Source organism: Erpetoichthys calabaricus, chromosome 14 (genome assembly GCF_900747795.2).
Source record: "Erpetoichthys calabaricus chromosome 14, fErpCal1.3, whole genome shotgun sequence".
Taxonomy (NCBI): Eukaryota; Metazoa; Chordata; class Cladistia; order Polypteriformes; family Polypteridae; genus Erpetoichthys; species Erpetoichthys calabaricus.
The window spans coordinates 92,716,834-92,730,634 of NC_041407.2; the positions used below are offsets into that span (position 1 = coordinate 92,716,834).

General features: G+C 39.3%; 1 protein-coding gene across 1 annotated transcript; it reads right to left on the reverse strand.

Annotated features, from left to right (window-relative positions):
* Positions 1-8,942: 8,942 nt before the first annotated feature.
* neurod2 (neuronal differentiation 2) lies at positions 8,943-13,391 on the reverse strand. Its single transcript, XM_051918750.1, is given in 5 exon segments — positions 8,943-11,058; positions 12,085-12,086; positions 13,250-13,269; positions 13,272-13,349; positions 13,352-13,391. Coding segments are annotated over 5 exon segments (1,227 nt in total). The 5' UTR covers positions 13,377-13,391; the 3' UTR covers positions 8,943-9,956.
* Positions 13,392-13,801: the final 410 nt, after the last annotated feature.

Sequence of the window (13,801 nt, forward strand, 5' to 3'; positions counted from 1 at the left end):
AAACATACTGCGTCTTAATTACCTCACCTTTAACACAAAGCACTTTTTTTTTTTTGTCTATGAAAACGGTACCCACTTTTATTGGAGTCTCCCTTTCGTCCCACTACTGTAGCCCCGTCCGTGGTGCTGAAATCGGCGACTGCTGCCCTCCTGGCGTTTCGGGGAACATCAAATTGGCATCAGCGCATTGTAAATTCACCACCCGGCACTGAAGGAGCGAAACGCGGGCAGGAGCCGCAGCTTAACGTGGGGCTGCTACCGGATGCTGAAATGAAATAAAAAGGCTTTAAGTCGCGGTAAGTTTAGAGTAAAATAACTTCTGAGATCATATCGAGAAAATGCCAATAAAATAATAATAAAAATATTAAAGTAAAATTAAAAAGGCTGACGGAGTGATGTTTGAGTATTGAGACTTTTAATTTTCACAACTCGTTGACACGTTGTTTCTCTTCAGTATTTTGTAAAGTACTTCGGATTAGCATTCGTATTATTTTAAGGGATTTTTTTTTTTTTTGCTCTGGGCTTTCTGTGAGACTCCAGTTTTTTATAACTCTTGTAAGACGGTAAGGTGACTATAAATTCAATATTTGTTGCCCTTAATTTGTTACTGACGGGATAAAATGTACTGCCAACTTCGAATTAAAACTATTATTATTATAGGTTTATATGGTCGTTACTGTCACGAGTACAAGTGAAAAGTTAATTCCTTTTCGAAGCTATCTTTTTATGCACTCTCAAAAATAAATATGCCAAGGTGGTTCTAAAGAGAGATGCCACAGAGGAACCAATTTTGGTTGCCTAAAGAACCATCCACATAAGGGTTCCAGAAAGAACTTTTATTTATTTAACAGGCTCCATAAACAACCAAATACAGATAACGGATTTGTGAAATACCAGCGGGTTCATGATTTTTTAAAAGAACTCATGCTGCATTCAATAGCACAAGTTAGTTCAGGTTTCTTTGATCTATCAGTATCATGTTACGTTTCTCTTTTGCCCATATATTAGGAATTTTTTCAAAGTTCAAGAAACCAATTTCATATGCAAAGACGCCTTCCCAGAATAAAATGGTTTCTTGGCATGCAGTGGATCTACGATGAAGCGGGCAACCCAGTAAAGTGGCCATTACAAAACCGTTATTTTTAAGAGACCGATTTCGACCTGCTGTCATTGCAATAAAGGGCTACAAAATCCTGGGTGGGGACGTCAGTCAATTTAAGTGTATTATTATAATAATAATAATTAGTATTATTATTAATATTATTATTATATAATGTCACTGCAGTGTGGCCATTACCTGTTAAAAGAAATTTTAAGGATTACAATACATATACAGCAGTGACATCTAAATCTATTAAAAGAAATGTTAAGGATTACAATAAATATATACAGCAGTGACATCTAAAATAAATAAATGAGTACATAATAATAATAATAATAGCAAACATTACATTTAAAAACATTTCACATCCGTAATCCATAGTGACAAAACAAATGATGAAGGCGGAATTTCGCACTCCGATGTCAGCACAGTCCAGCAATTGCAACCCTAATAATAATTTTAGATCAAAAACGCTTGTTACTCGACACTCTTAAAATCTGCGCGCCCACGAGACCATGAGTAAGACAAGCGGGTTAGATTCTGGGTGGATGCGATTTTGAGATTTGTTGTTTGTTTGTTTTATTTTAAACTGCGTTGATCGCTGCAGCCTCAGCCTAACGTGAACGCTGGTCCGCGCACGGCGCGTTTTTCTTTTTCGTAACGCTACTGGATTCGGGAAACAATGCAGCAACAGCTTTTTTTTCCCTGCAGGAATATCGCCAAAACACGAGTTTTGCTGGGCTGCATTTGGCACGTATGTTCTGAGCAGCATATGTCAAATGTAAAATGCAAAAGCTACGTCCATGTATTCTAAATTATCTACGTTTTTGTATTATTATTACAGAACTGCCTTGTAATTCGTTGGTTTTCCTTTCGGCAGAGCATTAGGTCTCTCTCTAAATGAGACGGTGGCAGCTTCTGTTCGAGTACATTTCATTTTCGGTGCATTCTTTAATGGTGGAGTACTGGAAGGTCACCACGCCATGCGTGGGTTGGCTTTTACAGGGATGGGCGTCTCAATCCTAAATTCTAAGTGTCCGGGTGACCAGTCGAGAGCAGTCCTGTGCTTGCTGGCTGCAGACTTCAGGGGTCACATCCTGTGGGATGAGGCGGCTCGTGCGGGACCTGTCCCTTTAAAACTCGGGATAATGAACAGATGCCACTGAATTAGTGAAGAAACACTGGCTCCTCCCAGCAGCGCCCGTTTGGCTCGGCTAGCTGGCACACTGAGAAGCTGGCAACAGCATCTCTGCTGGGGAGCCTCTATTTACTGGTGCAGAGACATTAAGCAACTTGGCACGGCTTCCAGTCTGGAGCTGCCAAAGTCCGCCTCTGGAAAGCACGCACCTATGGCTGGTTTGGGGAATATGCTGATTGATGCCCCACCCTTTCTCTACAACACACACACACACACACCCTTGTCAGTCTCGCCGAAAATCTTTTAAACTTGTGCAGTTCTACTTGTGCAAATGCACACTAGGGGTGTCACATGGCAGTTCTGTCACAATTCAAATTCGATCCTCAAATGGTGCTGTGGAGATAAGACTCATGTTGCGAAATTTCGCAATCCAAAAATCTCGTTTCTACACTCACACCATAGCTATGTGTTAGACAATATGGGGCAGCATTCGTCTGAGCATCAGAAGATACACAAAGCCTGAAGACTTTGTTGATGACACAATGGAGAACGGCGCAGACTTTACAGCATTTACAAGTTCGAGCGCGCAGAGTTTTCAGCATGATGCTGTAAATGACAGCAACTCTATTTCCTTAAAATACCACGAAGGTGTTCAAAATGAAACCGATTTAAAAAGCAAATCATTCGATTTTTTCTCCTCTTTTATGTAAATGTATGAAATATTCAAGGATAAAAAATAAAGAGATTTTCTTTGAACTAAAAACAATGCGTGCGTTTACAAATTATAATATTACATTTTATATATTAATATCATGTTAATTGCACTACACGTTTAAATCAAATTACTCATTTATAAAAAAAAAAAAGAAATGTAATGTCCGGCCCACTATGATTGTTCAATTTTATAGTGCCTTTCACGAGTGCACATGCAGCGCTATACCGTCAAATTACCGAATTCACTTCTGCTCCGTCAAACGGCGGCGATGGAAAGACCTGCCCGGTGTTCTTCAGGAAACTCGGAGAGCCCACCTGGGAGTCGTCCCTGATATTCCTTCAGATTTCTTATATTTGAAGGGAAACCACACTTTTATATATATTACTCGTTTCTTCTTTCGCAGCTGATTCAATATGACTAACCCTTTGAAATTAAATTAAAAATAAATATTTACATAGTTTTCACCACTCCCCAACATGCCACAAAATACATTAAAATCTTCTTCTAACTATTTATTTAAAAATTCTATATACTCAAATTAAGACACGGCGTATTGTGTGCCGATCACAGCCGCATACAATATAAAATGTTGATGATCCGTTCATTTCATACTTTTTAAAAATAATCTTTATTTTTTGGAAATAAATAAGTGCATTCCTGCAGAGCGAACGGCATCCATTTTATCTGTTAATCTCATACGCGACAAAAAGGCCTTGTGCACTTGTGGCCAGTGGCTGTAGAATAGACCTTCTCAAGTCAGCTAGTTTATATCAACGCTTGAAAATCAAACTAATTCACTGCAGGCACACTTAAGACCTGCGGCATACACTTCCAATAGTTTGTAGCAGCCTGTTGGGATTCGGAGGGGATTTACTTTTATTTCATTACATTCGCGCGTATCTTTCATTCAAAAATGAGAGTGAGAACTCTAATCTGATCCGAGGTTCATATTCTGAAAAGTGAATGAAGTAACAACAGCGAAAACGGCTACTGATAACTGAAATGCGTAACTTAAAAAGGTCCTGCTTATTATAGGTAAAAAAACGGATTTACATTCAAAGATCAAACTACTGTTGATGTATTAAAATCAAATCGTTACTTATATCTTGATATGTACATCTAGAATGCTCTTGCATGTACACACCTGTTTATACATCATATGCACATATACCTTGAGACACTGACTGTTTTATAGGTCGTGTGCTGAACCACAGCTTGACAAAGATCCGTTGCATTCTTGGAAGGGCTCCTTGAACACGAATTTGGTGCTTTGAACTTTGAAATAAGTTCCCAAAATGGGGACGAAACAGAAATCTTTATAATCTAGAAGGCGACCGAGCAGGACACAACAGGTCAAGAAAATGGGAGCTTAGCCCATGTGATTGTGCGCAGCGAAAGACCATTTAAGTGGCACTTCATGCATTTGTTGTCTTCATGGCTTTTTAAAGGAAAATGTTATGGAGCTAAATAAGGACAGTTTTCTTTCTGGAACCTTCATGTGGATGGTTCTTTGGGGAGTCAAAAAGGGTCCTCTATGGCATCACCTTGAAGAAACTCTTTGGCCTCCTTACGTTTAATACACGTGAAGTCAAGGGGATATTTAATGTAGGAATGTGTGTTTCTATCTATCTATCTATCTATCTATCTATCTATCTATCTATCTATCTATCTATCTATTATATAGTGCCTTTCATATCTATCTATCTATCTATCTATCTATCTATCTATTATATAGTGCCTTTCATATCTATCTATCTATCTATCTATCTATCTATCTATCTATCTATCTATCTATCTATTATATAGTGCCTTTCATATCTATCTATCTATCTATCTATCTATCTATCTATCTATCTATCTATCTATACACAGAGAGAATAGATACAAGTATGTGTATATATATAGTATATATAAATATATGTATATATTCATATATGAAGAGAGTACATATACTGTAGTAAACTATTTAAATACAATTATAAACAAACGTGTATATGTACAGTATGTATGTATATATATATATATATTTAGAGAGAGATAGTATACATATGTAGTATACTATATGATGCACTGTATAAATACACGTACTGTATATAGGTGTGCGTATATAGATGGAAGTATATATATATATGTAGTATATATTTATGTGTGTGTGTGTGTGTGTGTACATACGATATCTCTGTAAAATGTAATCGGTCCCTGCGTCTATACGTGTACACATGTACACCACATTACGTTAGACTTTTCATCCTCTATATATTATTCATCATGTATGAAGGTTGTAAACCTGTACACCCAAGTCGATCGATGTGCGTTTTCAGACTTTTCTCGTATACATTTTCCAAACTAAAACTCGACCTGTCAGCCAAATACGCCAGGTACGCTGTCGTCTGGAGATGCTTAAATATAAAATAAACGCTTTTTTGAATTTAAGAGAAACAGCTATGAATTCGGATAGAGTTCTGTTTTTTGACTTTTTTTTTGTTTGTTTGTTTTAATGAAAATTGAAACAGCACAATAAATAAGCACCAAGTTATCTTTCCACGCTTTCTTCTGTTCGTTAACGTTTAATGTTGTAAAATAAATGTGTAAAATAAATCCATTAGTTTACTTATGTGAGAAGACCTTGAATAGAAAAAACATGAACAGTACAAAAATGTAAAGAAAGTTTTCATCGCACAGTTTTCACAGTAGTATTAAAATTAATCCGATTTAATATAGCTTTCAACAATTTCCAGAATTCAGAAGCACAGTGTTCAAATCCAATCGATGTGAGACAGTAGATAATGTTTCTTTTTTTTAAATATCATAAACCATATAAAATTAAATAAAACATAATTATTTATAAGATTGTTGTCACCACTGTCAAACATGGCACAAAAGACCTTAAAACCTTTCCTTTTTTTTACTATTTATGAAAAGGGCAAAAATATATGATATGTACACCAGGGGGGTAAACGAATTGTTCATGAGATACACGTTAAATAAAGTGCGATTTACACATTTTTGAACAGTCCTCTAAAAACAGCCGCTTGGCCGCAATGTCCATCTGGATGTCGCATTCACACAGCACCGCGTTGCTTTGCTCCGCGGCCCCCAGCTGATTCCGAAGTTGCTCTGTAAAATTCACGAGACGTGTCCAGTGCCGCCGGCCCGGCTCCGGTCGCTCGGTTATCCCGCATGGAGCCCGCAGGCAGGACGGAAGGCGCAACATGGAATGTAAGAATTGCACGAGGCTCTCTCTCGTGGAGCTGAACTGATGCACTGGTTGCGGGTCGTCGCCTTTGAAGACAATTCCGTTCACTCAGACGCTTAGCTGAGTTGACTTTTGTACATTTTTCCGTACGGTTGTTGCTATTCCAAAATGTCCAAGTAATGTCGTATGGCTGTTGTTTTCCGGGGATTTGAGTGTTGGTTTCAATGGGGTCGCACAGTGTTTAATTTTAATGCCACAGGCGAAACAAGTTTACAAAATTTTTTTAAAAAGTGAACAACTTGGATCCTATACGTCCATGACCTCCTCTTGGAGGACCCGGGCACTCTGTCTAAGGCAAAGCATCGACCACCGGGCTGGAGCTGCAGAAACCGTCATTTACCGTGGAGGCCATTGAAAGAGAAGACACGGTAAGCAAGAAGAAGGACGGAGTGGAAACAGCTGCTGTTGGGTTTGCTTTTTAGCGTATATATCATCAAGTGTTTCTGGGATGTTCCAGTAAAGTAATTCTGTTCAAATCCTCTCCAGGTTCACTTGACTGTGTGTAATAGACTGTGTAATTTCATACTTAATTCAGATAAATTGCAAACGTGTGAAATACATGACTCAGGGAAGAGAAGGATCAGTTCCTGGGCTCTGGATTGGGTCAAAGTGTTCAATCTGAGTCGCCTGTCTCTGGAGATTAAGACAGCTGAGATCCATCCATCCATCCATTTTCTTTCTATCTTACTTATTCAGTTGAGATTCGCGGGGAGCCGGCGCCACCCTCGACAACACTGAACGAAAAGCGGGGACCAACCCTGCATGGTGCGCCACTCTGATTCGGTGTCGCTTATTTGTGTCACCTTCAATAACCAGAAAACTGGACTCGCCTGGAGGACAAGTCAGGTGCATTTGGTCAGCTTTTGTAGCCAAATATAGTCGAATCGTCGATTCAAGCAAAACCTGTCCATTAAAAAGCAGCGGAGTGGATAGCAGTTGGGTCTGACCACTTCCAAAAAGCGGAGTCACTCATTTTTAAGGAATATCAATCGCCACATAAGAAGAACTGGGCTCTGCCTCAATATGGAGAAACGCTGTGGTGTCTCTAAAGTGAAAAGGGAATCCTTAAAATACGTGCAATGTTTAAAGTTTTATTAAAAGAAAAAAAAAGTTGAAAAATAATGTCCATGAAAAATTCCCTTTGCGAAATGGAATTCGTTGAAGCCCGGATAATACTTCGGGGGGTGGAATGCTGAGGAATTGCGGTGGGTAGGTGAACATGGGTAACAGGTGCTTTGGGTCACGTAAAGAGACCGTAATAACTCCGAATTTCGCTAAATCGAACGGGTCCATTTTAATACAATTAAGGCGAGTAACACACCCCTCAAAATCCAAATCCAGTGTAACGGAGGAGCGGCAACCCCACCGTGAACTGGCAGACCGTATAAGGGGCTCAACGACAAACTGCACATCGGCATTCGTTTGTGAGGATCATTTAAAAATGAGGAGATACTGTGGTGAAACACAAATGTAACGTCTTCTTTCAGAAATTCAACGTTCTCAAACCAGCTTAGTCCAATATGTTCTGTTCAAATTTTTACAACCGACTCTCCCTCACTCGCCCACCAGCGTAGGTAAAAGTGACATATTTATAAATGTGGATTTCGATCTGTGTGATGACAGAATAAGTCCGGAAAGCTGGCGATTTGTCAGCATATTACATAAAACGTAACCCCACCATATTTTACCCATGAGGCCGATGAAGTGGACGCGTTTTTTTTCACTGTAAATTTCAGTTTTATTGTTATATTTATCTTTGTGCAGTTGTAGACAAAATGCTCTTAACCTACCATCATTAAGATGCCAAATCGGGCACGTGAACCAGGAACGGAGGAACCCCTGAAATCTTTCGAGGACCACCCTATTTCCCGAATGGTAAGGTCAGGAGCAGTGTGTGATTGCAGTTAGCTTGTCAAGTTGTCCCAAATTTATTTAGCCCTCTTCGGATTCGGTTGTTATATTTAAACGTTCTTAATGTGCACCTGTTTATTAAATGACAGACTCAAAAGAATACCTATTTACAATAAAAGAAAAGAAAAGAAAAGAAAAACACCTAGTCGGCCCTTCAAGACTAGCAAAGGCACACACAAACATATATACAAATATACAAATATATATATATACAATATACAAATATAAATACATATATATGTATACTATATACATATTTATAGTATATATGTAATACTTATAGTACTACATAATTTTTGTACATTATATATATATTACATTATATGTTTATATGAAAACAGTATGTATATAATATATATTCATCCATCCATTTTCCAACCCGCTGAATCCGAACACGGAGTCACGGAGCCAATCCCAGCCAACAGAGGGCGCAAGGCAGGAACCAATCCCGGGCAGGGCGCCAACCCACCGCAGTATAATTAATATATATATATATATACTTCCAACATGAATATATATTGTGTGTATATATGTGTATATGTACATTTACAAATATCAAATACACATGTACACTATGTATGTATGTATGTATGTATGTATGTATGTATGTATATATTTACACTTCTACCTGAATATATGTGTGTATGTGTATATATATATATATATATGTTTGTGTAATATATAAGTAGTGTATATTTATATTTTTATGTATATATGTATATACATATAAATATATATAGTACACATATGTACACAGTGTTATGTATATACACACATTTATATACACATACATATAAGTCCATTATGGGCTGTGATTTCATATATATATATATATATATATATATATATATACATACACACATGTAGTGTACGTGTGTGCGTCCTCACACGTTAGTCTTGAAGGCCAATTTCGAGACCACTTATCTTATATTTCCTAAGATGGCATCAGGCCTTGGACCGACACGATCTCTGTGATCTAAAGATGTCTCAAAAGATGGTTAATCAATCCCCCAACCTCCCAGCCGCCCCCCACACTCTTCTTGCATATTTCATTTATTTAGTAATTATGATCAAAGACATTTATAAGCTTAAAGTTCTGATCCGTCTACAATACATCGAATACTCATCAGAGGGAATGTCAGGCGCCCCCAAACACTAAGATTAAACGACAAAACAGATTCATTATCTAAATTAACATTTAGTTGCGTATCTCCACAAGTGCATATGTTGCTTTCAGATAAAATTACTTGGTCCATTATGGGTTTTGATTTCACAAAATATGTGAAGGTTTACAAGTCAAATTGCATAGTTGTGTCTTTATGTGTTTATTGCTTATTAAACGTGTTGACTAAAAACGAGACTTTTAAAAGATCCACGTGAAGGCTAAGAAATGACAATTTCTTATAATCTTGTTGGTTCCAAAAAAAAAAAATTAATAGTGCAGACGAACATAACTACAGACAAATAAATAAACTGTCAAGCATTACTAATATTGTTATAGGTGCAGATTATGAATGAATTTTCCTAAATAAACAGCTTCGGGCACAATTACTGTTTTAGGGGAAATTTGAGGTAAAGAATTAAAAATAGAGATGACCAAGTTTCCTCCTTTAATGCTGTAAAGTAAAAAATAAGGTACGGACTTTGTTATGTGTTAGATGTCGTAAGTGTATCACCCTTTGCACACTTATAAAAGTAATCAGGAGCCTTTCAAATTAAAACAATACGGAATTAAATGACATCAATATGGCGAGTTTTTTTTCGCAGATTTGGTGCTGTGCATCAGCTTTTGCTGGTGTACATGGAAATGGGGGGAAAAAACTTGCTTATTGAATTAGTTGTGGAAAAACGCGTTGAGCTCTTCATACATGGGCGGTCTGTCGTGATGCAGGTGCATGTCGTGATAAGGCAGTACGTTTTCCGAGTGAACTCCGCCTCGCATGGCAGACGAGCCGAAGACAAGGTTGTGGCCAGACGGTCGAGAGCTGGGCAGGGTGGAGTAGTGCAGAGAGTAGTGGTAATTCTTGTCGTGGTCCGGGGACGACGGTTCTTGTTGCTTCAGAGAGAAATTTCCGTTGACACACAGAGGCGGACTCATGGGACCGTCGTATTCGGGGCTGTTGTATTCAGGAGACGTGTTCCCAGCGTAAAGAGAGTCGTAGGTGGAGCAATAGGCGTGCGTCCGTAACGCGTGGGAGTTGGCCATGGTGCTGGACTGGCAATGCGGGCTCGACAGCCTGGAGCACTGGTACGAGTAAGGGTGCATGGAGAAGGACGAGTTGGGGCCGTGGAAACGACCACCTTCTTGACACTGCTCTGTTAAGAAGTTCCTAGAATTGAGCTGCAGGCAGCCGGCCACTAAATTGGTGGTTGGCTGAGAGAGACCCTTGCATAAAGTCTGCACGTAAGATACCAGGTCGGGTCTTTTCCCCGAACGGAGGATCTCCGAAAGAGCCCAGATGTAGTTCTTGGCCAATCGCAATGTCTCGATTTTAGAAAGTTTCTGAGTTTTAGAATAACAGGGCACCACTTTTCTCAGATTGTCAAGGGCAGAATTCAGGTCATGCATGCGGGTTCTCTCCCGGGCATTGGCCTTTTGACGGCGTACCTTGGAACGCTCTATCCGGGCCTGGGTCATCTTACGTTTTTTGGGGCCACGCTTTTTAGGTCGTTCACCCTCTGTCTCGTCCGCCCCCTCGTCCTCCTCACCATCCTCCTCATCCTCATCTTCAATAGCCATTTCAGAGTCCGGCCTGCTGTCGTCCCCTCTCAGATGCGATTCATCCATTTCTTCATCCTGCAAGTCGCATGGCTGATCCACTTCGTCGTCCTTTGCCTTGGAGTCCTCGCTCTCGCTGTCTTCAGCCCAGCCCGTGTATTTCTGGACCTCTGGGAGCAGTGAAGGGTCGCTGAATAGCCTGGTTAGCATGGTTGCGCTGCAAGAAGAAATGACAAGCAAGAGTATAGTTTTACGAAAGAGACAAGAAGCCACAAACAATACGCTATTTTCAAGATGGCTTAAGCCTTGGGATTGCCATTTATAGCGCCTATGATTTGCAGAAACACCCAACCTGATTAGAGTCTAGGAATTTGGGAAAGATTTTGCACAGGTTGTCAAGAAAAGTTTCATTCTGGCTATACCTTCACCGAAAGAAAATTGCATAATTTCATCTATCTATCTATCTATCTATCTATCTATCTATCTATCTATCTATCTATCTATCTATCTATCTATCTATCTATCTATCTATCTATCTATCTATCTATCTATCTATCTATCTATCTATCTATCTATCTATCTATCTATCTAAATAAATAAATAAGTGCGGATGGAGGAGGCTACAGAGGTCTTGTCACCATTGAAACAATTACATGCTCTTTTAACGACATCTAAATTAACCGAATTGAATTGCTTTCTCTGTTAGTTGGAGGCGACTGCAGGAATTCATCTCCATCTAGGCAAATGAGTGGTATGAGATAAGCATAAGGATCTTTTTACTAGTTGATAATATAACACAATAAACTTCATCTTCACCCCACTCCTCACCTAACACATCTCTCCATCTATCCATTGCATCTTTTGTTTTGGACCATTTTGTTTCCCTGTAAAAATAAATCTATCTTACAATCAGGTTGCAGGTTCTCACCCCAATTTGCATGAAAGTAGATATAGTTAAAAAAAAAAAAAAAAGGACAGTAACAAAATCGCTTATCAGTACCGAACGATATTGAATGATTCACGTTATATTTTAGAAAATGAACAAAATGTAGAAATTCACAGTCTATGTCTTTTTAAAATATGCTAATGGGAGTGCGCAATTACAATTCACATCAGAATTAACTTTACATCAAATGGTGAACTAGGCCCGATCTTTTCTCATATATAAACTTTTTTTTCGAGAATTCACCTTTTTATATCAACTGACAACGTATTTTTAATGGTAAAAAATGTGCCGCTTTACAGCTACATGCTTTAATAGATTAAACTAAACACAGGTAATTAAGGTTGTCCTCCGTAACTAATGAAGGAAGCTGCTCTTGGTAAAAACAACATTTGCCATTCTCTATCTTCCTAAACCTTTTTTACGCTGTGAAAAATAAAGTATGCATATCCATAAAAGCACTTAATGTGATGCATATTCAGTGTGGTTATAAGCACTCAGCAACGTGACTCCAGGTTATGCCAGGGGCGATTTTTTCTTAATTTAATGCATAAGAAAAACATAAGCAAACATACATATTATAGGAAAAAAAACCCAAAACTAATACATTGTTATTGCTATCTGCGTAGAATCAATTTCACGCTTAGAGTGACACTAATGGTTTATAAAGCGATGTAGCCCCGAATAAAAAGAAATAGCATAAAGGCGCTTGCAGTGCGTTTCACCCATCGTACCTACTGCTCGTGGTCTTCCTTGTATACCTTATTATTCGATTTCTGATTTTAATGATAAAAGCAACCCCCTCAGACACACCCCACACAGTAGTAAACTGTTAAAATAAATGAAGCCCATGCAAACGATTACAACGGAACACGTAAAGGTCCGTCTCATCTTGATCATAGCTGAGCTCTCGGAAACGGACAATCAATGAGCAATTTCAGCACATGCTAGTTCGATCCGAAGAAATTGTGCATCAACCAAAGTGCACCGCTCTGATTTTCGCAGAACGCTCTGCTGTTGGAAGCACATTTCATTTCGTAAACGGCAGACAATGAAACGAGCAATAAAGCGAGGGAGTCTTTTTGTTTTAATTTCTAGACCCCTTTATGCGAAAGAAGGGGATGTAGTAGCCCTGTTTTAAGTGGCGTGAAATCGGCGATTCTCTGCCTATTAAGAGACCGCACTGGGCATGTAACGCTAGACAGCCCTCCTATTCAAACTTAAATGGGGGGCAGAATGCAAAACTGGACTGAAATAGAAAATTAAAAAAAAAAAAAAAAAACTCAGTTACCGTTTCTCGTGATTGCTTTCACATAACTTACCTCCGCCGTAGCTACGGAGGGATTCTCTCCTGGTTCATATCATCTTGAGGGAGTGAGGAAGCCTCGGGAAGGTGCGTCGCGCGTCTTCGTAGTGCTCCTGAGGCGCGCAGAGACAGTGTGGCATCTCGACCAGGCTGGGTTACATACCAGCTATGATGCCAGGCCATATGGCTGGCACGTCACTGGCAAGAGCCATCACATGAGAGTCGGTGATTGACATGCGCCTGCATTCGGAGAGATTGTCTTCCCGAGGGAAGAGGGACTCGCCATCTGTCACTCTGCGCTCCGCTAAAACATCTTAAAAGAAAGATCTGCATGCACTACAAGCAAAACCGAACCGAGCCTGGTCGTGCCTCAGCGGGAAAACTGGCAAGCCCGCCTCCAGCGCAACAGACAAGATTGTGAGGAATTGGCAAATGAGGCAAATGAGGCTGAAGGGCAGATAGATAGATAGATAGATAGATAGATAGATAGATAGATAGATAGATAGATAGATAGATAGATAGATAGATAGATAGATAGATAGATAGATAGATAGATAGATAGATAGATAGAGAAAATAACAGGATTTGGGTTTATTAAAGGTTGCAAAGAATGCATAAAAGATACACACATTGGTACATTTCTGGCAGTGCCATCCCTAGCCCTTCGTACACCCAACCCCCACAAACACACCCTCACCCACCAGCAGGCAC